The 23,765-nt window shown below is 38.8% G+C and overlaps 2 protein-coding genes across 5 annotated transcripts in view; both read left to right on the top strand.

The window, feature by feature from the left end:
* The window catches only part of SARAF (store-operated calcium entry associated regulatory factor), a 299,073-nt gene that overhangs the window by 31,424 nt on the left and 243,884 nt on the right, over positions 1–23,765 (top strand). The gene's annotated exons all lie outside the window — the stretch shown is intronic.
* The window catches only part of TNKS (tankyrase), a 147,847-nt gene that overhangs the window by 80,062 nt on the left and 44,020 nt on the right, over positions 1–23,765 (top strand). For all 3 annotated transcript variants that reach the window (XM_052776663.1, XM_052776658.1, XM_052776673.1), the window contains one exon: positions 20,910–21,004. In XM_052776663.1, the coding sequence (XP_052632623.1) occupies positions 20,910–21,004 (95 nt within the window). The remainder of the gene's footprint in view (positions 1–20,909; positions 21,005–23,765) is intronic.

Here is a 23,765-nt window from a genome sequence, read left to right as displayed (position 1 = left end):
TTATTTGTATTTGAACATTGTCTGGGTGTGGTGGTTGGTATTCGGCTTAGGTCGTAATGCCCTGCCACGTAGACTGGCACTTAACACCTTCTGCGTTTTCTTAAATTTGACATTTTTGTTTTGACTTTCTCTGGCAGGGATGTTTGAATGAGTTAAATTAAGGATTAGGCTGAAACTGGAGGAGGGAAGAACATACGGAGTGAGAAGTAGATCCTATGATTTTTAATGTTTTAGACATCAAGATGATGGTCTGTCTAGACTGTTGGATTTACAAATGTTGGTTATTTTTATTTATTTATTTATTTTACTGTGTACCAGAATGTTCTTAATCTGCATCTCTTAAAAACGTCTCTCATGTGTAACAGTACATCTCAGTCTTGGAGAGGAAAGCATGGGAGTGTGTTCCTTTATAGTTTTCTTTATTTTTGGTGGAGTGTGTTGGAGCATAGTATAAACCTCTGCCTATTCTGGAGCTGTGGTGGAACAGCCCAGTTCCACTGAAATCAATGAAGATAGGCCAGTTTACGCTGCCTTTTTATTAAAAGACATATTGTTGGTGATTATAAAAAATGTAGCTCCATTGTGAAAACATTCCTATTTTTAATGCACATTTTAAAATGTTTTCTCAGTTGTAATGCCTATGATACCTACTATGTGAAAGAAAACCCAGCCAGTTTTTCACTTGTTTACATTTATCACTGATTGAAAGTTTATGAATCTTCTAGGTTTTTAAAACAATTAATTTTATGATTTGAGGACAGGAAAATGAACAAGGGCTTTATTTAGTTCAGTTGTGTCGGAACTGATGAAATACTCCACATATTTTACGATTAAACATATTGTCCAGAGTCCTTCATTTCCCTTTTCTTTTTTTAAGCCTTTACCATTCAAATTAGATTGTATTTAGGTATTAATAGTGCACTGTGTTGTTATAATTAAGCATGGTGGTATACAGCAGTGCATTACTGAGTAATTGAGTCCCCATCACTATTGATTTAAGGTCAAAGACAGAGTTGTGATTTCTGTCAATATGGAGAGGAATAAGCCCTTGCAGATAGGTTATCTAGAACATTTATCACTCTAAAATAGGAATAAAAAAATTTAAAAAAGCTTTTAAAATTCATATTAAGCTAGCAGAAAATATTTGTGTATTATTGCAGCCTCTGAATTAGTTTGAAAATGTATGCCCAAAGGTCAGAAAGCATATTGCAGTGAAAGCTAATCAGTGTGGACACTTTGATAATTTTTCTGTGTGTTTAACTGTTGGTAAATGCACTGGTTATTAAAACTCCTTTTAAGATGGCTTGCCATTGATATTAATTAGCTTTTTTAAAATTATGTCTACCAGATGTATTTTTTTTTCCCCACCATATGTGTATAAACTGTTTAAGGTGAAGTAATTCTCTGTAGCAAGTGTGCTGTATAACTGTTAAGTATTTCATTTGTAAGGCAAAGCGTTCAGGTCCTGTACTAGTGCAAGATCACTTGGGGTTTAATCATTCTAAGCTGTGCTGCAAATTAAGTGAACTTTTCATCCTACAGCACAGCATTCTTGTAAATGAAAGTCTTTGCTGGTGTAGCTGCCTCCAGTTGACCTATGTTGATTTACACTAGCTGAGAATTTGTCCATTTTGGAAGCTGGTTTTTGCATTCCTTGATGCTTTTCATAGTTATTTTTTGCAGATCCCTTGAGTTTTCAAGCCTCAAACTTAACACAGTGTAAGGCTACAGACTTAACGCAGCTGTTAGGGCTGGGAAGTGCAGACTCTGTGGAGTGGCCTGAGGTTCTCAGCAGCATCATGCTTATTCTGCAGTACAGACATATCCACAAACTCTTGTGTACACGTTTGTCCAGTTTGTGCATTCCTTGGCCTTGCATGTTTCTGAGTTCAGCACTACTCTGATAAGGGAAACATTCAGCTTTGTAGGTGAGGAAACTGAGTCCCAGTACTGAATGGGTGATTATTTTTTCTGTATAGCAGGTGGTGGTAGTGGTTTTTTCGTACTTTGGGATGTGACTTTCCAACAGTTGTCATCTAACACCCATTGCACTGGAACTGAATAGCAGAATAGTCAGGATATTTCATTGCTGTATGCACTTTACCTTTTTTTTTTTTTTTCCCTTGGGGATCTCTTCTGTGTCACATGCATGCTAACATCTGGAGTTCCTGGATTTCCCAAACACCACATCTGCTGTGAGGTTGTGCTTCATAGAACAGATAAAAGGGGTGGAAAACTGACAGTAGCTCGCTGGTTTGAAACCAGCTCGGGTTGGAAATAACAAAGACTTACTGCATTCTGTGTGCTGCTTGCAGCCTTTTTGAAAAGTATTGATACCCAGAGTCTGATTCCTACTGGACAGGAGTCCATGCTGCTAAAACAGTTACAGCTGGTGCTGATAACCATTGCTCCATCTGTTTATTTAGCAGAGAGGTAGGTCAAAGGCTGAATAGGAGTGAAAACTGAACTTTCTTCTTCCTTCCAAGTCACAGTTAGACTATGACCATTGTGGAAACGTTCACATTACTGAAGCTCTTCAGCTGTTGCCTGAAGAGAGAATTCATTTTCGGTTGCTACTCTAGCAGTTTTTTTCTGGAGTGAAAAATGAAGGAGTGTGTGCAAAAGAAAGAGCAGTTTTATACATCAGCTAAAGCATTCCTGCATACCAAGGATCTAGGTAATTTGTGGGATTTTGTTTTGATGACCAAGGAAAAATCAACAATAGTATCTCAGAGAAGCAGCTATTTCATTGAGCTAGGTCATGGTTGATTTTTGAGTAAGTATTGGCTTATGTGCCTGTTGAACATATATGAGGCCACAAATAATAGTGTACAAGTACTGAGCTATACAGTGCAGAGCTATACGGTACAGTGTATGCAAATGAGTGTTATGCAAGGGTAAAATTTCACAGGAACTGGTTTTTTTTGTTGTTTTTTTTTTTTAAAATGGTCCTATTTGCTCTTTAAAAAGCAATGCCTGAACTGAAATGTAATAGTCATTTTTCATGCCAATTAGTCCTGCTTTGATTTTTTTTTTTTAACAGGAGACTGAAAAAATCACAGAATTGTTAGAATGTGGTGTTGTGTGTAACACAAAATTTGCATGTTACATCACTTCTGTTTAGGTTGCTTTGCAAAGTATTTGCTCTGTCAAAACGGAACTTAGACAAAATGCATGGCACCTGTGTATTCCCAATGGGTCTGAAATTTCACCGTGTCCAGCCTCTTGAGCTCTGCCAAACTGTTCGCTCTTTATGTAATCTATAGAAGTAATGACTTCTAGAAGACATGCTATTGTATTGAAGTTAACAGATGGTACTGAACTTTCACACTGTTAAAAAGCCAAGCCACCTATTTACATGTCTATCCACGTAAAGGTATGCAGGCTCCGGAGATTTGCTTTACAGCCGCAGTTATTTTCCCTCAGATTTTTTTTTTTTCCCCTCTGGGGGTGTCTTTTTCCAGACTTAGTTGTGGGTGAATTTTCAAAAAATGTTTTTGACTATTTTAAAACAACAGGTTCCTGTCTGCTACTGGAAGCTAAAGCTGTATTATTTTGTCATGGGAGCTGGATTTCTGATTTGTTACAACAGTCACAGTTTACCTAATCCAGTATTTAGTGGCAAGAGACAGGCTTAGAAGGTATCATGGTTGCAGGTTGAGTTGAAGCCATCTCTTAGCCCCCTCATTTCCTTTGGAAAGCTGTTGTGGACACTTGAAAAGCGTTTCAGGAGAAATTGATGTTGCCTCCATTTTTAAAATACAGAAGTATCTGAGCTAATAAGGAAGCATTGGTTTTAGCAATTCAGATGAGAACTCTTCTCTACAAGGCAGACTTCGCACATCACTTCTTGACAGCTTTCCAAAGTTAACTGCATCCAGTTGACATGGTAGCTGTTAGCAATGGGAGGTTGGATTTTTGTTTTGAAGGCTTGATTTTTGCTGGTATATAATATCCTGCTCCTGTCCTACATTACTCATGCTCAGATCATGCCAACACTCAAATACTCAGGTGTCGGCTGAATAAAACCTTCTCTTTGTGCAAGGGAACCCAACTCCTCTGCACAGAAGTTACTCAAAAAACAGTTTGTTTTGCTCCTTTTCTCAAGGTTCATGTCCTTCGAAGCAGAGCAAATATCTGAGATTTTGAGCTCTTTGGAGCACAGAGCAATTATTTTTATGTAAAATAAAATGGATGCTTTGTATTTTGAAAGTGTAGATTCCATTGATCTGTTGCAGCTGTGTTTTGTATTTACATTTTGTATGAACTGTGTGAAAAACGGAGAATACCATGGCGTTACCTGTGAACTGCTTGGTCTCGGGTATTTGTTCAGCATGAGGCGGGAATTACTACCAGAAGGCAGCACAGGATGCAGTTCCCCCACAGCTACATTGTTTTCCTTCCTGCGCCTTCCCTCCCTGCCTCATTCCTTAGAAAGTAGAAACGTAGAAATTTCTGCAACAAATGAACTAGGGAGGCGGCAAACAATGCATCTCCATTCTTTCCCAGCACGGGACCATCCAGCGCTGTGGATGAGGCAGTGATCCTATGGAAAAAAATAATAAGCAATTATTTATTAAAAGGCCTTTTCTAGCATGCACATAGTCCTACTTTATTTTATTTCACTGTAGTCTTCTGGCTCCTAGTGCCCCTTTTTCTGTTTATTCCCAGTTTTCAGTCCTTAACAGCTCCCAGTACCAGTCCTTAATACTTGGTATTATGCCTCTCCAACGCCTTTGTTGTTCCAAACCAGATGTAAACAACCCTGGATCCAGAATACCAGTAGCAGGCCTTTGCATTAAACTTTGTGAGTCATAGGAGATGTACTTGCCTCTTGGGTTTGATTGAGGCTGTTTCTTCAGCCCATTCCTTCCTGCCATACAGACACTCATTTTTCTTGTGCAAGGCATCATCCAGGTTCATGGATGCAGGGTACAGATGTAAGAAATCCAGCTCTGAGAAGGTCTGCAGTGTGGTGCTGGGTACCAGCATCCTTGGCCTGAAGCAACCACTGCACAAGATCTTGCATGTGTGCATTTTGTGGAGAGGATGGAGTGCCCCTCAGCTCCTGCTATAGGACATCTCTGATACCAAGTAATGTTCTGTTGGATGGGCTTGCAGATTCCTTCTTTTGCTTCCTCTGCTTCTTTCTCTCTTGAGAGATCAGCCTTGATCAGCCTGTAAACAAAGAGCTGATAAGTAGAAATTGAATTCTAACAAGATCAGGTGAGTTATGTCTCCTCTTACCAGGGAGTCTCCAATTTGCTGCTGGTAAGTGGATTTGCCAGCCCCTGTTGCAGAATTCTGCTTGTTCTCAACTATTTTAATGAAAAATCCTGCAGTTCGGAGAAAATTCATATGCCTTCCAATTTCTGAGTCTGTATGGAACAATCGATCCATGTTTTCACAAGCTTTTTCTTTACAGTTATTAAACCTAGAGACTTGAGCAGAGGTTTAGATCCTCTTCTAATCATCTTGGCTCTAGGAGCTGGGGGTTGAAGAAAAATGCCATGTTTTGCAAGACTTGTGAAAAAATTGTGTGCTAGTGACACTATAAACCTTTACAGTTGTGTGCATTTTTCTTGTGCTACAGTAGTAAAATGAGAACTAATAACACATAAACCTATAGGTCTGTTTGTTCTATAAATTTATGGTGGGCAGATAATATTCAGATGAGTATGGAACATCTTTTGGAAGAAATCATTTCACATATAAAAGTGTTTAAATGTTGTGAAAACACACAGTTTTCTACAGACAAAAGCTGCATATTTGAGCAAAAGACTTGCAAGCAGATACCTGAGGGAAGGCATTTTTGTCATACCCAAGGATATGTCTGAATCTCTGTGTGTACTCTACACATATGTATATTTTTTGTCATGTAATATATTATTTAGTGTCACAATTTACATTTTATCTTCCCCAAAATTTTATGAGCTTTTTCTGCTGGTATACATTGCTTGTTTGTGGTGTTTGTAGATATATCAAAACTCTCTAGTCTCAAGGCTTATCTACAATAAATAACTTGTGCAGAGGAGAGGAGCAAAGGAATCATAGGTTGAAACCAGATTAACAGTTGACTATGTGTATTCATGGTTAAGAACAAGTGTTTTCTCCCCGATTAGTCTAGTAAAAATTTAAAAAAATACATTAAAAAATTGTTTAACTAGAAAATGCCATTTTATTTCAGAAAAAAAGGCAGCTCCACATGGAGTAAATCCAAAACAGTTGTTCCAGAATAACTGGGTAGACTAGCCCTTGCTGAATCTGCCCACTTGCTGCTAGCATAAAATTTCAGTCTGGTTTTGGTGAAGTACTATAAAACCACTTTTGTGGGTGGGAAATGCACAGATTTGGGGCTCTTCATTTGTGGTCCTGCAAAGATTAGGCAGAAGTTTCATGATGCATGGTTACAGCTTTTGGAACTGCAGTTACCAAAAAAGCAATAGTAGTGTACTCTGTTAGTTCATATTTGGTAGTGTAAATTTGGCCATGACTGATCATTTCTAAACACTGTAGTCTTTGACACTGATCATGGATGTATTTCATGAAATGCATATGTATCAAAGGTGTATCTAGGGGTGTGAATGTGTATGTTGAGAGAGAGAGAGATAAAAAATTAAAAGTATATAGGTATATATATCCCTATATATACTCACATATACATTAATATACACTTTTATATATACCTAGCTGTTTGTACTTATATATGTGTGTGTATATCTTAGAGATATAGCTAGGTAGTGTACTTGCGTAGGGGAAGATAGGAGCCAGCACTCCCCTGTTTCTGCAAGCTGATTTTCTGGGGATTGAGGGAGGATGGAGAACACATCTATTTCTGTTTAAAACAAAAATGTTATGCTGAGAGCTTATGGCTTTAAAAATTTGGGATTTAAGATCCTTGTTTACTATGTTCAATGACTGCTGTGTTCTGCAAGTGCTACAATTGCTTGTGCTTCTTCTGCAGCCTCACCAGTGACCCATATTGGGTATGGGCATGTATACCGTTGTGGGAGAACTTGTCATCAAAAGCCAGCTGCTCCATGGCAACTGACCTATATATGCTATTATCCCACCTCAGATGTGAAGTCATTCACAGTACCTGAGTAAACCGAGTGAAAAGGGGCAGCTGGGGGTTGGACTACAAGTTGATCTTCAGAGCTCACTTCCAACCTCAGTTATTCTGTGATACCTTGGCGCCCCACAGTAATATATTTGTGTGGTCCATACTCCCAACTTGGATTTGGATGAAGGGCTTCACAACCTTAGAGCCTATCCCTGTGTATGCTATAATTAGGAGGACCGATGGAGGTAAATAGATGGACTAAAGTCCTTCTAAGCAACTCTTCCCTTAGTGAATATGTGCCTGTAGATCAGATGCACACATTTTTGTACTCTCTTCGGTTATAGCTATACTTCTCTGTAATTGAGTTAAATATTTTAAATCAAAGTCTGCATGCAAAATTAAGGGTCCTTCCTGGATTTAAGTAGTGGAAGACTGTGAAAGAGGTGACATGTCCAACATTACAAAACGGGTACAAAGCAAGTGCCATAATGTTTGTGATGTGCCTGGGGCAGAAGTGCCAATGCAGTACACACATAAAAAGAACATTTAAAAATGGCCACAACTGTATTTTGCCTTTAAAACACGATTTTGTTTGTTTAAAAAGACATTTCCCAGGATTCATGCATGTCAGAAATAGTGACAAGTTATGCTTTTTCTTATGCTGTGATCCCATTATTTCATCAGCCAAGCATGGTCAAAGTGAATAACACAAGAATCCCTCCCCTGACTTTGTACAGTGTAGATGGCTTAATTTCTATCCCTGGTGTCACTTAAGACCCTCTATGGCCAAAGGTGATACTTTCTGAATAAAATGTAAAACTGATAGCTGCTCTAAGTTTCTATTATGAGATCTTAAGTTTATTTTCCCCCAAAAGTTTAGGTGAGCATCCCTTCACCTGTTTCCATTTTCTTCAGAAATTACTTGAAGTGTAGTCTATCATATCCACAAATAGAAATTGTCCACTTGAAGGACTGGAAAGATATTGTTTATTCTGTAGTCATTCTCTCTATTGTTCTCTAAAAATCAGGAAATCTCATTTGTTAGGTCTTAATCAATGTGCTCTTCAGGAAACCTTCAAATGTATTAAAGGTGTGGGGTTTTTTTTATACCTGAACTGTTTCCCCTTGATGATTAGCTTCACACAGGGGACGGCTTCTTTCATTAGGCTATCATCTATCTACTGTCAAGAGAAAACAAGTCAAACTGGCATATTTGGGCAGAGCTGCCATTTAATATTTTATGCACATTAACTAAATGCTGTGGTCTGGACTAATGCTGGAGCTCTGTCAGCTCACAGAGCATCCAGAAGTCGAGTACTGCTGATGTTTCTTCTACTGTGATCTCGAGAGTGGACTCCTTTCCTTCTCAGAGCTTCTGAGGTTATGTTTGAGTTGAAATGTGCAGCTCAATCCATGGACTGTATGCATTTGATTTCTGTATATGGTTGACTATAGTGAATACTGTAGGTGCCATTTCTATCCTTGGTGTCACTTCCCTCTCAAAATCCCTGCATGTGAGCATGAGAGGTACTGAGAAGTAAACCGTTCTGCTTTCTTACTGATTTTCACTTTTGAATGTGGTATTAGAATACTTTGTGGCCTCCCTCTGTTGTTAGTCCTGTCATTTAGTTATACACTCTGTTTCCCATCTCTGCATCCTATCATGCAACCATCTCGGGACCTAATATCATCTTTCTTAAAAACCATTGGTGAGGATTCAGTTAAAAACTTGTTGAGTACCCATATAGACTGTATCAGTTGGATTACCCTTATGCACGTGCTTGTTGACTGCTTCAGAAAACTCCAAGTTTTAAAGGTGGGACTTCCCTTAACACTATTTGACTGTTCCCAAGCAGATCATGTTTATCCAGGTATCCACTAATTCCAGCTGTTATTATATTGTATTTTTCCTGGTACAGACATCAAAATTACAGGCCTGTAGTTCCCCAAAACATGTTTTAATGATTGGTTTGCAGCTTTCGGGTCTTCATGTACCAAGATAATCTTAAGTGAAGGTCACATACCACTAATAATTCATCTGTTTCATTCTCTAGTGCTCTCTTGAGTGAATGCAGTCCCATCCTGGCAATTTGTTGGTGTTCATTTTGATTATGGGTATCATTACCTCTTTTATGCTTAATTTAGTTTCAGACAGATCCTTTGCCAAGCTTCACCATGCTCCCAAATACGCACATGCTCACTCGCCAGGGTCCTGGTATGAGAATTACTTGTTTCTTCTAAGACGTATACCATGCAAAGAGTTCTTTTAGTTCCTCCACAACGACTTGTCGCCTGGAGAGGTCCATTCCTTGCCCTAGCATCACCTTGCCCAACTGGACTGTCTGGTGGATTTTGTGCTCTTGGTGGGTTGCAAGAAGGATTTATGGCTGGTTTGAATTCCTTTCACTAGTCACTGCTTAAACTGTTTTTGCGTGTCTAATTGTATTTTTACCTTTAATTTGCTGGAGTTTATGGTCCTTGTGATTTTCTTCAGCTTGTAATTTCAGCTTTTGGAATGATGCCTTCTTAATTCTAGTAATCTCTTTTAGCTTGCTGTTAGTCACACTGGCTTCTTTCACTTTATCAAGCCCTTCCTCATAGAAGGTATGCATTAGCATGGCATTTCCAGTGTTGTCTCTGTTTGTAGTCTTTATGCTGCCTGTAAGGACTTAATTCTCTTAGCTACCGCTTTTAGCTTACTGTTAAAAAACTTAACAATTTTTTTCATAGCTCCACTTTCTGAAGGTTTGGCAGTTGTGATGGATTATTTTAGCAAGCACTCTTCTCTGTAGAGAAGTGGAATCCAAGTACGTTATAGTCGCTGTTAAAGAGCAACTTCTGCTGCAAAGTTTTGCACCAGCTGTTGGTTGTTAATTGGTACCAGCTCAGCAGTTGCATTTACTCCTGGTCTCCCTAGCCAATTTCTTTGTAAAACAATCCCCGATACCATCCAAACATTCCACCTGTTAAGTCACCCAAAGCTGTTCTGTTTTCTGCTCTTGCTGCCTCTCTGATTTCTCTCAGCACATCAATTATCATTTGCTAATACAACCCCATCATTGACTTCATAGGTTGTATGGATAATTTAGAGTGATCAGTTTAGTTCTAAACGAAAAGAACTACAAATACTTATGTGCAAGGAGAAGTGTATTTACATAACCATTTCTAAAACTGTTGTGTAAGTTGACTGAGCAGGCAGCAGATGAACAATAAAAGGGGAGGAAAATGCCAAAATAGGACATTGTAATTGATGATGGATGTGTCATTGATGAACAAGAAAATTGAGGTTATTTGGTGAGTCTTTTCTAAGTAATACAATACACCTATAAAAGAGACTTACTTCTTACAGATTAAATTCTTTAGAATATTCATATTCTAATAACCATACATCTCAATTTTGAAACATACTAAAAGGAAGTACAAGATAAATTCTCTGCTTTTTTCCCTGTATTTTGCAAGGCTTTTCTTCAAAGGAACAGTGAAGTCTACTTGATTCAATTATAAAGGCATTAAATTCTAAAATTTGCAAATTATCACTGTAATACAAAGAGAATATTTCGTATATTTAATTTTGTGAATTATTTTATATTTTGTGTTTTAATTTCATTCCAAAATACAAGGCATAAATATTTTTTTCACACCGAGCACTGGACCTGAAATGCAATCAGTTTGCAAGCGTTGTTCCTAACAGAGTTTGTTCTGACCCTGCTTTCAATAGAATGAGTGAAGTGCTGGTCTGAATGTCATTTTAGCAGAGGGAACAGTCAAATTAATATATTCTGAGAAGCTTTTCTTCTTTTTTAATAATGTGAAAATCTTGTGGACTGAAGCCTGGAAAGTTTCTAGTCGGAAGGGGAAGGAGGAAAAGCAAAATAAATATATAACGATGGAGTGGGACAAGTGGTAAAAATAATAAGAGATATAAAAAGAAAAGGGAATAAAAGGTTGTTAGCTGACTGTAGTAGGAAAAAGATTTTGACAGCAAGTGGAAAAAGAAGAGACTGAGATGGCAAAAACCAGCAGAGTTTTGGTTCTCTGGTGTTCCAGCGTGCATCTTCTTCAGATTGTTGTATGCAGGCCTCCCCCAGTCATCTGGCATGCCTGGTTGGAGAGGAGCCTCTTGTTAACACTTTTTTTTGCTGCCAGAGCAACACCAAAATATTTCATTAAAAAGAAGGAACAGCAGCCTGAGCAAATAATTAAAGAACAGGATTCTATAGCTTCTGACACTGGCTGACAGGACAGATAAAGACTTATGTATTTGTGCTGGAAGAGGGGAGAAAGTTGTCTCATCCCACTCTCCTGGAGTGATAAGTATTTGCAGCTTGCAATTTGACAAGATTGATGGGTTAAGACTTGGGCTGCGGACTGTGCTGGCTGGCACTAAGCTGCTTTCAAAAACTCTGCAGAAACTTGGCTACCCGTGCCCCATTGCTCAGACTAGCAGCAGTAGCATCTGTTCTTCCCCATGCACTAAACTTGAATCACAGCTTCCAGTGTGTGATTTAACAAATAAAAGTTCCAGCTGTTGACATGAGAAAATCCTGCATGCCTGTGTGCTCAGTCCTCCAGCCCAGATGAGTTTGTGTTCTAGCTGGCAGGTGTTGCCAGCTGCTCCTTGGAGTACTACAGGTTTGAATACCCTCTGATGACTTTAATTAATAACATTACAGGGGCAGTTTCTTCTTCTTGCCTTTGCCCCAGCAAGAGCCAGTCATGCCTCAGTGCCTCACCTCAGACTTGTCCATTTTTGACTTGCATTTCTGACAGATTCCAGGTGATGAAAAGAAGCAACAAAAATGGCCATCCTGGACACAATGATACTGTAAGTAATTCCTATGTAGTGTTCTGCCATATCTTTCAAGGCAGTATACATCTCCTTTCAGTGTTAAACAACATTAGCAGCATTCCCTTAGGAGAAGAGAGTGGGTCTTTACTGTCATTTCATCTTCATGTAGCTCAGCAAGCCACTACTCCCTCAGCTGCCAGCATCTATCACAAAGAAACAGTGTATACTCGTCTGCCTCTCTGATAACCCATCTCAAAGTCCATCTCCCCATGCCGTTGAGCGCTGCCAGAGATCTATTCTGTGCTTCTGAATCCAGGAAAACTGCAAATGCTGGTTCATGGTAGAAGCTCCAAAATTTCTTTTTCATATTGCAGTTCCATCCATAGCCAAACCTTCATCATCCACATGTAGAAATGGAAGAGATTCTTGTAAGGAACTGTTTACTGAGAATACCACAGGTTTGAGAGGGGTGTTGCTCAGCTTTTCTGACACATCCTCTGTGGAACTATGTTACCAAATGGGTAGTAGGTTAAGATGCATGCAAATACAGAAGAGTTGGGGGGTGGAAGGTGTTGCATTTTAACTCTTGTTTAGGAAGAGGTCAAGGATCTCTAGAGCCCCATTTATGGGACCTGCTGTTTGTGAAATCCAAAGATTTCACAAGATCAGAGGTCAAGGTGGTGTTCCCATTTAAAGATTTAAGTGTCTCTCCCAGCCTTCTACCATTTCCCTCTTAGTCTCTGCTTCTAGGTCAGTCTCTGAAAGTAACGGCAGCAACTTAGTATGGAGCTATTAGGGAACTAAGCTTCATACCTGCTTTTTCTTGTGAATCAGATTGATCTTTGCTTTTAAAGTTCATTCCGAACATGGTTGCTGCCTTCTGTCTCACAGTATCTCTTTTTCTTCTGGCCTTTCCTTTAGCCCTTTATCTGCCAGGTAACGATGCTCTTTCAGGTTTGACTTTGTTTCCTTTTCTCTGAAGTAATCAATTTGAGTTATTTTCTTTTTTATATAGCTACTGTTAAGAGAATAGCTTTCAGAGCTATCTACATGGATTAAGGATTTGCCTTCCTGGTGTCAAAGATAATCATCTCCATAATTTTGAAAGTCAAGTGTCGTTGTCTGGAGAAACCTGCCGGGCAGGGAGACTGGGTTTTTCTTTTGGGATTTAATAAGGCTTTTACATGGTCATCTTCAAATATCCATCTTAAGCCTGCCTCTGCAGATGAAACTGTCTTTTCTTGTGTGGTCCTGCAGTGCCTGCATGTTTTCTCTCCTGTCAGGAAAGATATCTTTGCCCTTTACCCTCTTCTGCTTTTGGGTATATCTTGTTTGCCTCCACATACCTACCTTCTCTGTGGTGGCACTGTTTCTATGCTAGCAGGAGGAGTTCCTGAGCAGAAAAGTGAAAGCACTCATTTCCTATTCTTCCTTCTTTTAACCTCTAAGAGACAGAGACACTCTGGTTATTTCTTTGTCTACCTCTCTGCAAGATGATGCTCATCATCTTTTCTGTCCTTCCCTACCCCAGGCATCTATGTGTTTGAAAAAGCTCTTCTCTCCTAAATCTCCTGCCCCTTATTTGTCAACACTTAGCCCAACTTGCAGTACAACAGGGTCACAATGTTAATGTGTAGACCTGATGCTAAGCCGTGTCACACAGTCTTGAGGTTCAGAGATACAGTCAGAAATTTGTATTGTCTCTCAAAGGTCAGATCTACTGGTGAAACATTTAGTAGTCAGTAGTTTGGACATTACAGCCCTCTGAGAAGGAACAGATTTGTATACTCACTGGAGATCAGGAGTAGAAGAGTCCTGGTCTGTGACCCAAGTAAACCTTTTCCAAATGAGGGCTTATTCCATCAGTGTATTTGCAGTATTTTTATTCTGCTCTTCCTGTGCTTTTTAACTCTCCAGCCATTTTATTAATTCTTTCCATTTCACCTTTATTTTACATTCTTATCTTTTCCTCCAGTTTATGAACATCTGCCTGGTCTGGAGGTGTCCAGCAATAATTTGAGAAAAACATTCCAACTGTGGTTTCTGCACAGTTGAATGCAGAGAGGAATGTTCCTTCAATCTGTGATCCACAAAGCAATGCTTTGTAGCTGGTACACATTTCTAAATACTTCTAGGAGCTATGCCATTCCTGATATCTGACCGGCTCTGGACTTCATACCATAACCCAGGTGGTATAATACCTGAAAAAATTTCTGAAAGGTATTCAATTGCAATGAAAAATTTCTTTTTAATGCAGACTACTTTGTTCTCCTTCTGCCAAGTGATGGAATGAAAAGGAATGCAAACATTTCTGTCTTGTTTTTTATGTAATCTTCATTCTCGCCTAATGATGCTCTGCCCTAGCACTACTGTGTAGGTGAAATCAAGCTGGTTTTGTCTTCACTCATTTACAGCTCAAAACAGTGGATATTTTTTTTTCCTCAAAGAGATCATCTGATACACCAGAGCTCTAAATTAAGATACTGAGTGATTTGCAGATTCTGAATTGGTGAGCTGTTCAGTTCATTTTTCCCTGTCGTTAGCTGTTAGAAAGCACTATGTGAAATTTGTGATGTGATGTTTTTCTGAATTTTACTATACTAAGTCTATCCTGTTCAGCAATCTAATTAAGTACTACCGGCTGTGTTCTGAAGATGAAGCACTTAAATTACCACTGGAAACACAGTGGAGTGACAAATGTCTTCCTTAAGCATTTTGTAATACTTGTCCTTAGGAATTGGGTTTTGTGGTTTGGTTTTTGGGGTGGTTTTTTTTGTTTTTTACATAAGAAAAGTAGTTTAAGCCTTTCATCCCTGTACTTATTTATCTCTCGAGTTCAAACTTGTTGCAGCTAGCTCATCTACAGTCAACAGACCGACGTAACTTGTTTTCCTGGAGCAGCATCTATAAGTTTGTCCCTAAAGCGTAATTATGAACCATGAAATTAAATAACTCAGTACTGCTATAAAATGACCAAGGAAGTTGCACAATTTGGGTGGCTGAAGCTGACAAGCCATGTGGCTGATGAACAGAAGCACAGCCCCTTTCCTGCTCATTAAGAGCATCATTCTCTAGCTGAGGTTAGGAACCTTTATTTCTGTAGTACCTCGTGTGCAAGAGCATTGTAGCATGAATATAAAAGAATTATTTTGAGTTATTTGAAATCTGTGTTTCTAGAAGAAATTTTTTTGTATATGATGATATGTCCAGTGTTGGCACTATACAAACAAATGTCAATGAGAGATTTTCCCAAGAAAGCTTACGACCTAGTCTAAAAATGAAGGTGTAAGATGGGCACACTGCTTAAAATTAGAATGCAAATTGGTACCTGAGCAGCAAAGGAAAAGCCTGATCATTTCCACAGTGGAAAAGTTCAGGAATGTCTCTTAAGATTGTGATGTTGCGACTTGTTTTCTTACCCCATTCATCAGAATGATAAAGTGGCAACAGGAGGTATTCCACCACATCCGGAATGTCTTCCTGATGTACACTTATGATTGACGCAGTTCATTTTAGAAGTCTGTAAGAGAGCAGCATCAGGCAGGAACAGACTATTGTGATTGGAAAGAAAGATTATATCATAAATTCTAACCCAGTGAAGAGAGAGTTGTTGCCTGCTCAGAGTTTTTTTTCCTTAGTATGCCATATTCAAATAGTCATCTTGCCAGGAGTCAGGACACCTTTCAAAACAGTTTTATGCAAAACTGTGAAACAAAGGTCCCTTCTGCGATTAGAAACCTCTCTGCTCTTCCCTTAATTCAGAGGAGGTGAAACACTGTTTTGAAGGGAGCTTGTAAGACAAACTACAAAAGTTTAAGATACTATTTTTATTGCTGCTGCTCTCTACAGGCAGTATGGTCTAATTAGAATAAAGGTTTTGTTTGACAAAAGTTAGATTGGAGTTTGCTGCATACATGCAATTTCCAAATCTACCAAACCTGAAGATAATTATAGACAAGGTAAAGAAGTCCAAGGTAAAGAAGTCCCGTATATTAAAGTCTACATGAAACATTTTAAAATCTCTCCTCCTCCCTCCTTTTTTTTTTTTTTTTTTTTTTTTTTTTTGACATCATTCGTCAGCAGGGTGTTGTAGAAGAGTTAACAATGAACATACGGGTGTCTTTAGGTATTTTCTGCCAAGTCATACTTGTTTGACTGTTTGTGTAAGAATCGCCCTTACTGGTGCGTATCCATGTGGGGACCTTCTGAACATGAGAGTAGCCACAATATGTCAAGGCCAGAGCTGTCTCTCAAAATCAGGGTGTTGCCTCTTTATATGGGAAGTGCATTCTCGCAATAAGACGAAATGAAATGATGGTAATTCTAAATCACTGTATGGTCTTGTAAATTAGATGTACAATGAGACATCATATATTTGGTAAGATTGTTGTTTGTTGATTTTAATAGCCTTCAAGATGACAACTTGAGAATGAAACACATTAAGATTGTTATCAGATAGCATTATATAGAGATTTTCGTAGTAGAAGGCAAGAACAGGCAATATTAGTTCTTAAAACAGTTCCTGCAGCTGTTATTGATCATACAGATAATGGATGATACAAGATCCTTACATAAGATCCCTCAGTTTAAAGTTGCCCATAAAATGGGGAATTCATAACTTCAATCTGAAAATGCAGCTTTCTTCTGAGGCTGTGGCAGCATTACCATCTAAGAGCTGCTGAAGACTCTTTAGCAAGATAGGAAGGGAAACTGATGGTGCTTGGAGCCAGCGCTCCCATGTTGCCTGTGGACAATTTGTTGAAACCAATTTTCTGATTTCAGTAGAAGCAGCTCAGCAGCCTGCAGCTCTGGTGATTCCTTGGGGCCCATTTTGTTTGTGCAGGTGAACAAGGGGCAGCAAGTCCAAGGCGGCTGACCTTGAACAGGGATCATCAAATCAGCTGTTGGTAAAAAAGCAGTGTGAAAATACCTAAGGCTCAATGAAAATAGTATCGAACTGCTGTATGTACAGTTTTTAAATGTAAAAAATGCATTTCTTGTATTCCCAGGCAACACATTTTCAAGAAGGCTGCAGGCAAAAATACCTGCTTTAGCATTAATTGTAGGTATATGGGTTGACAGTGATTGCCATCTTGTGTACAGTGATCTTCCTTGAAATGCACAGTACCTGCTTTGACTTAATTACAGCTGCCATAAAACTTTAAAATAATGTGAGCATTTCACATGAGGGTCTACTTTACTTAATAAAAGTGGAGTTGTACTCTTTTTAATTACACTAGCAAGTAAGACAGTGTGATTGGCTTGGTAACTGTGAATGTGAGTCTTGGAAGGTAAGTGCCCTCTGGGGATTCCTGTTAGTAAGTCTCTTGCCAGGTATTGCAAGACATGGGAGGAGGGGTTAATTGATAGCTCAATTAAATCTCTTTTCTTAATGTTAAGTGATCAGTTTGATACACCTTGCAGGTGCAGTATGCAATACTGCTGTTTGTGATAGCTAGTTTCTACTTTTCTAGTGTTTCTAGTGCTATATAAGCAGCATGTTAATTTTAAACATCAGTCTCTTTACTACCATCATTCACTTGGGGTTTTTTTGCTGGTTTTTTTTTGGGTTGGGGGGGGGGGGGGGCTAATAATCCCACAGAATGAGTAGTTCGTGTAGCATGGCATTATCTTTAGGTACTTCGTTTCTGTAATTAGCATACAAGCTTGTAATGCCAGATTAGTATTTTTAACTATTAAATCTGCAACATTAATGAATGCTCTTTCTCACAAGAAAGGAAAATAAGTCCTTAAAAAAAAAAATAATCATTGAGGTAGGGCCTTCCTGCTTCCTCCTTCCTGAAGTGTATGTAAGCGCAGCATTTATAAAAGCCTTTTAGGCAACCTAAAGAGCAACTGGCAATGCTGCCTTGTGAGTCCTGATACACTAGGCCTGGATATCGGGGGGAGCAGCCCTCCAGGATCGCTGCTTCCGCAGGTTATATGGTTTGTGATTGCAGAGTTGAAGCATGCAGACTGGCGGAGGTCTCAGCCCTGTCTCCAGGTTCGGGTGCCGGGAGCATCAGTTAGCTCCTCCTCGGAGAGGCAGCTGCAGCACAGCACGCAGCTTCGCTGAAGCTGCTGTGGATCAGAAGGCCAGCACGCCAAACATCAACTGCCTGGCTGCTGCTAAATAACTAATTCCTGGTCTGTTGTGGAAGACATGGTATTCTGTGTTCGTTCATGGGACTGTGGTGTCTGCGTCGCCTTGCTTGAGGAGAAGGAAGTAGCTCACCTTTCTGAAAGGCTGGAATAGAAGTTGTCTGAAGATTTGGGATGTTGCTGTTTTGCTTCACTTCATTTGTCTTGGAACTATAAGCTTGAAACATTTTGGATTTCTTCTCTAATGAAGTTATTTGGCAAATACAGGTCTAATAGCCCTAGAAATAAAAAATGCACAGTCCCAGCTTGAGTCATAATAGTTTTAATTTTAATCAGTGAATAAGACTCCAGGGTTGATATATCTTTATTGAGAACATCCCTATTAATAATGCTTAATATGAGTAAAGCATCATCTTGGAAGTCTGCCATCATTGTTTTAGAAGTAGCATGCAGACAAGAATGGGAGTAGTTTAATTGTAGTGAGGTTGAAGGATCCTGCAGTGGTCCAAAGATTTAGTGTTTGTTCCAATTTCTTCTGGAGTTTAGACCTTTCAATAGACTGACTTTTCCCCAGTCCCTTTCAGGTTTTCAGAGTTATTAATTCGGTTGATAAAAACTGTCCTGGTTTCAGCTGGGATAGAGTTACCTGTCTTCCTAGTAGCTGGTACGGTGCTACGTTTTGAGTTCAGTATGCAAAGAATGTTGATAACACTGATGTTTTCAGTTGTTGCTCAGTAGTGTTTAGACTAAAGTCAAGGATTTTTCAGCTTCTCATGCCCAGCCAGCAAGAAAGCTGGAGGGGCACAAGAAGTTGGCACAGGACAGAAGTTGGACACAGCCAGGGCAGCTGACCCAAACTGGCCAACGGTGTATTCCATACCATGTGACTTCCCATCTAGTATAGGAACTGGGGAGTGGGGGCGGGGAATGGCCACTCGGGGGACTGGCTGGGTGTCAGTGGGCGGGTGGTGAGCAATTGCACTGCGCATCATTTGTACATTCCAATCCTTTCATTATTGCTGTTGTCATTTTATTAGTGTTATCATTATCATTATTAGTTTCTTCTTTTCTGTTCTATTAAACCATTCTTATCTCAACCCACGGGTTTTGCTTCTTTTCCCGACTTTCTCCCCCATCCCCTTGGGGGGGGGGGGGGGGGGGGAGTGAGTGAGCAGCTGCATGGTGCTTAGTTGCTGGCTGGGGTTAAACCACAACAGTAACCAAGGCAATTGTCAGAATAAACAGTACTGAAGTATTCTGCTAATGTCAATAGTGGTGTAATCTTTATCCACATTTTCATTAGTGTTTATGATATGCAGAAGCCAGCTGTTTTATAATAGGGGCAGGTATAATACCTTCTGGATCAGTCCAAATTGTTAATTCAGTAGTAGAAGCCTTTCTGAAACAGAATAATAGATCCTAATGATTTGAATGGCCAAACACTTAAAAGATTTGACTCATTTTGTTGTTGGTGGTATTTTGTATTTTGGAGACACTTTAGGGATCTTCAGGTTAGGAATGTTAGAGGTCCTTATTTTGAGCATAGATAATTCTGAAGATGGTTCTTATGGAAACTTGCATAACTGCTTCCCTAAATAAACTGAGTTACCCAGATGTTTTTCTTAGAGATGCCCTGTGCTGTCATTTCTGACGGTACAAGCTGTGTCCTCACAATGGTACGCAGGACACTTGGTAGGTGTCAAAGTAGTTACTCTTTCTGGACCAAAGTAGCTAAGTGTTGAGACTGTAGTAAAATATAATACAGACTACTCCAAGTTATGGTCATACTAAATATGTATTAATTCCTGGAAATCTATACTATTTATGGATATATAGCACCTGCTGCTGTTTACCACAGTTGAGACCATTTGTCTTGGTTTTTTTAAATCTTGATAATAGTGAAATCTGATGTTTCACCTGTAATATTATATAATGATGTTTTAATGCTGACAGTAAATCTGTACTTGGCTTAATGCTGTGAGATATGTAAGTCTTCCCATGTGTTCAAGCTGGTTTATATATGGGGTTTTAATGTAATAAAATTGCGTTGTTTGGTTGTGCGCCACAAAATAAATTGCAACAAAGATCCCTTTAAAATCCTCTGCTTCTCAGCCTTGGGAAACAGGAAACAGCATCACCCATTCATGTAAGAAATCAGTTCCTTCGGACTGATACAGCACACAAAATTTGTTTCATAATAAAAAGCTTTTAAAATAAACTTCAAGGGGAATTACGTTGTCAACGTCAAAAGCTTTCAGTTAAAACTCTGACAAATTAGCTATGGAGAAAGGTGTTATTATTACTCTGCTATTATGCAGCAAGGTGCATTACTGCTGAAGATGTGTATTTTGCAGGAAACTGCGTACAGTTTGCTCCACATGTCTTAGCACAGTACAGAATATGTACGGCTACTTGTTTGGTGCAGAGCTGAAGACAAACATTCCTGCTATGGGATAAATGCATTATTTCTTGTTCTGCAGTCTGCCTCTGGTGCACTTGTTGCAACAAGTGTACGTACAAGCAGTTTTATAACCTGTGAGTATGCAGCCTGAACTGCATAAATTTGCTCACGAATTAAAAAAAAAAAACAAACAACCTAGCATTTTAAAAACTAATTAAATTACAGCATTAAAAAGAAAAAAACCAAAACCAAACAAACAAAACCCAAACAAAACAAAGTTGGGCCGTTATTTAAATTAACTTTAAATTATAAGCTTGTTATTGCCCTAGGAGATACCTGGCTTCTTCCCCACCTTAAGGAACATTTATTTGGTTTGACAACATGAACACCATGCTTGTGCTGTGTATTTGTTAATTTGGCTAATCACAGAAAGGAAGTGTAACTTATCTTGATCCAATGTGTAAGAGAAATGAAGTGTACTTCAATGGCAGGAAGTACAGGACCTCAAATTTATGTGGCTCCCATTCTTCATCTTGTTTTGTTTTACTTTGCAGTCCACTCCTTTACACCTAGCAGCAGGCTACAACAGAGTTCGAATAGTCCAACTTCTGCTTCAGCATGGTGCAGATGTGCACGCAAAGGACAAAGGGTATGTAAAATGAATTGATTTATTATCTGTTTTCAGCGGTGGTTTTGTATTAATCAGATTGAAGAATTATTTCTCTGTTTCACATGGCAGCGTAATCTCCAATAGTTGGCTGAGAATGTGATATTTCCTTCCAAAATCTTAGTGTGAATCATCATAAATGAACTTTTGTTAGAGCCCCAATAACAGACTAGCTGTGACTGCACTTGTTTTAAGTCTTCATTGCGCCCTTAAATTTTTTTCCAAACTTTATTCTTTACTTCCGTGCACAAGCTACGCTGTGAAATCATGGACAAACAGCGTTATTTGAGGGAAGGCAATGGGGAAAAGAGACATGGGCATAGTGCAAAAAATGTGCATTGAAAAATTTACCTATAGTTTTATTATCTCGTTGCATATATATGGATGTAATTCCAAGTAATATCAGTAACACTCATGTGCTCACAACTAATGGTCCTCAAAGACCTATCTTGATTGATGTTGCCAGCAAAAATCAAGATATAGTAGAAGTTAAGCTATTCTATTTTTGCAGTAAGGATGGTAGTTACGTAAGATACCAACAAAAAGTGCACAGCAGTCAGAAATCTGGAATGATACGTGTTGTACATTGTTCTCAGCCACACGTTTCTGAACTCTAAGGTGATGATTCTCATGGTGGTCTGATAGGAAGGCTTAGTCCTAACATTGTAGAAATTTGGCCACTGGTTAAAGGCATGCCTTTTGTAGTCAAAGTCCATAGAGGTAAGATATTAATGAGTGTGTGTCCTGTCTCCGTCAGCAAACTTGAGGCACTTCCTATATCTTCATTTCCTGAGTCCAGCCTAGTGTTAAAAGAGATTTTAAATTAAGATCTTAGGGTTTTTTTTTTTTTTTTTCTTTTCTTTCCAAAACCAGTCCCAATCGTACTTAAACTCTTGAAGATTGACTAATTGTAGCACTTTTGTCTGTACATTCACCCCTGAATGGCTTTTTTGATCAGAATTGTTGTTAAATGCATAGTGGCACATTATGTAAGTTAAAAAAAAAAAAAAACATAGTAAAGCTGCATGTAATACCTATTCAGGTAGATCCAGCATTGTTAAGCAAGTTTTAGGTATTTCCCACCTTTCTGAAATTTCAGCATCACTTGGTAGAAAATTCCAGCGTAGATGCTTTAATGAGATTTGATCTCATCTGCTTGGAAAGTATGAAAAGTAATTTAAGTTGAACTTGGGGTGGGGCGGGGGGCAGGGGGGAATGGTACACTTACTTTGTATTAAACTTAAAAACAACCAAAACATACTCAGAAATGTCTGACATCCCAGTAAGCTCCCACTGTTTTTAGCAGCATCACACATTTACAATCAGTGTGGTGTTTTGTTTTTCCTTGCTGTTTCTTATTTATAAATAATTTATAAGTAAATAGGCTATAAATAAATGTCATTTATCATTTATGGAGCTAAATTAGGTTACACCGATTTCATAGACCACTTGACAATGGTCATCACTTCTAGTTACTCCCAGAGAGGACCACAGCCAAGGAAGCAGCTCTTTCTCCACTGGCCCTGTCTTTGCCTTACTGCTATTGTGTACAAAGTCACAATGTGCTGGAAAAGAAAAGGGGAGGGTATGCTGCAGAAGTGGCCAGGTGGATTGCTGCGGTGACTGTCTTTGCTGATGAGACCTTGAAGGCCTCAGTCCTCTTAGATGACCATCATTTTGGAAGAGTGCAGGAGTTTTTTTGAGTGTTCTGTGGACTGGATACTATCTGTCTCTCTCACACATACACCCATTGGTTGCAATTAAGAAAAGTAACGATGGAAAATAGCAGTTCGAAAAATTTCCCCCAAACAAATTTCCCTCTCCTGTGACAAGTGCTATGCTGCTTCTGAGAGCATCTACCTTAAAATTAAGTTTACCCTGTTGTCTAGTACATGCTGTCCCAATGCTTTTTGCGTTGATTTTGCAGTTCCGGGAATCATCCCCTGTATTTTTCATAAATGGTGAAGGGTTAATTATTGTTTTCAGTGTATTATGCATCCTGATGTTTGTTGAGCCATAACTAGCCTGCCTTGCTTGGCTTGAATTAAACTTGTTTTGTTCTCTGTAATAATTGTCCTCTTTGCATCTCCCTTTCAATGCATGAATTTTTTTATTACATCTTGTGCTTATGACTAGATCCCTGTTATTTACTTTGCTAGTGTCATTTTTAGGTATGGCCTCCAGTAATATAGCTGTACAAAAATTACAGGGACTCTCTTAGAAGTATCTTGCACGGTTAAGTAGGTTGTACTGTAAAAAAATGGGAGTAAAATCAGGTAGGTCATTCCACACTCTGGAGCAGCAATTTCAGTCTGCGTTCTATGGATATTTGTACATCTTAATAATATACCCAGGAGTTAACGTTAGCGTTATCTGGGGAGTTTTGCCTTTCGCATAGCACTTTAAACAAACAGGAGTTCATATTTGGGCAGAAACAGAACACTGATTTCTCTTGAGCAAATTGAATGTGGAATGGGACTTTCCTCCCCTCTTAATAGCTTCAAGAAAGATCATTTCAAAGCCAATTAATGCTAATCTTAGTGGCAGATTAAACATCTGTGGCCTGTTAGGACCGGAAAAAAAAAAAAAAAAAAACATTTTAATGCCAATCTTAAGTAACACGTTGTTTGGGAAGGTTAGATTTTTTTCCATTAGTTTGTGAATCTTAATTTTTAAATATTTGCATATTTAAATATTTTAGATTTAATTTGATTTCTGTTCATCTCTCAGTAGAGAGAAAATT

The sequence above is a fragment of the Harpia harpyja genome, chromosome 2 (genome assembly GCF_026419915.1).
Source record: "Harpia harpyja isolate bHarHar1 chromosome 2, bHarHar1 primary haplotype, whole genome shotgun sequence".
Classification (NCBI taxonomy): domain Eukaryota; kingdom Metazoa; phylum Chordata; class Aves; order Accipitriformes; family Accipitridae; genus Harpia; species Harpia harpyja.
This window is presented reverse-complemented; position numbering and strand designations above follow the sequence as displayed.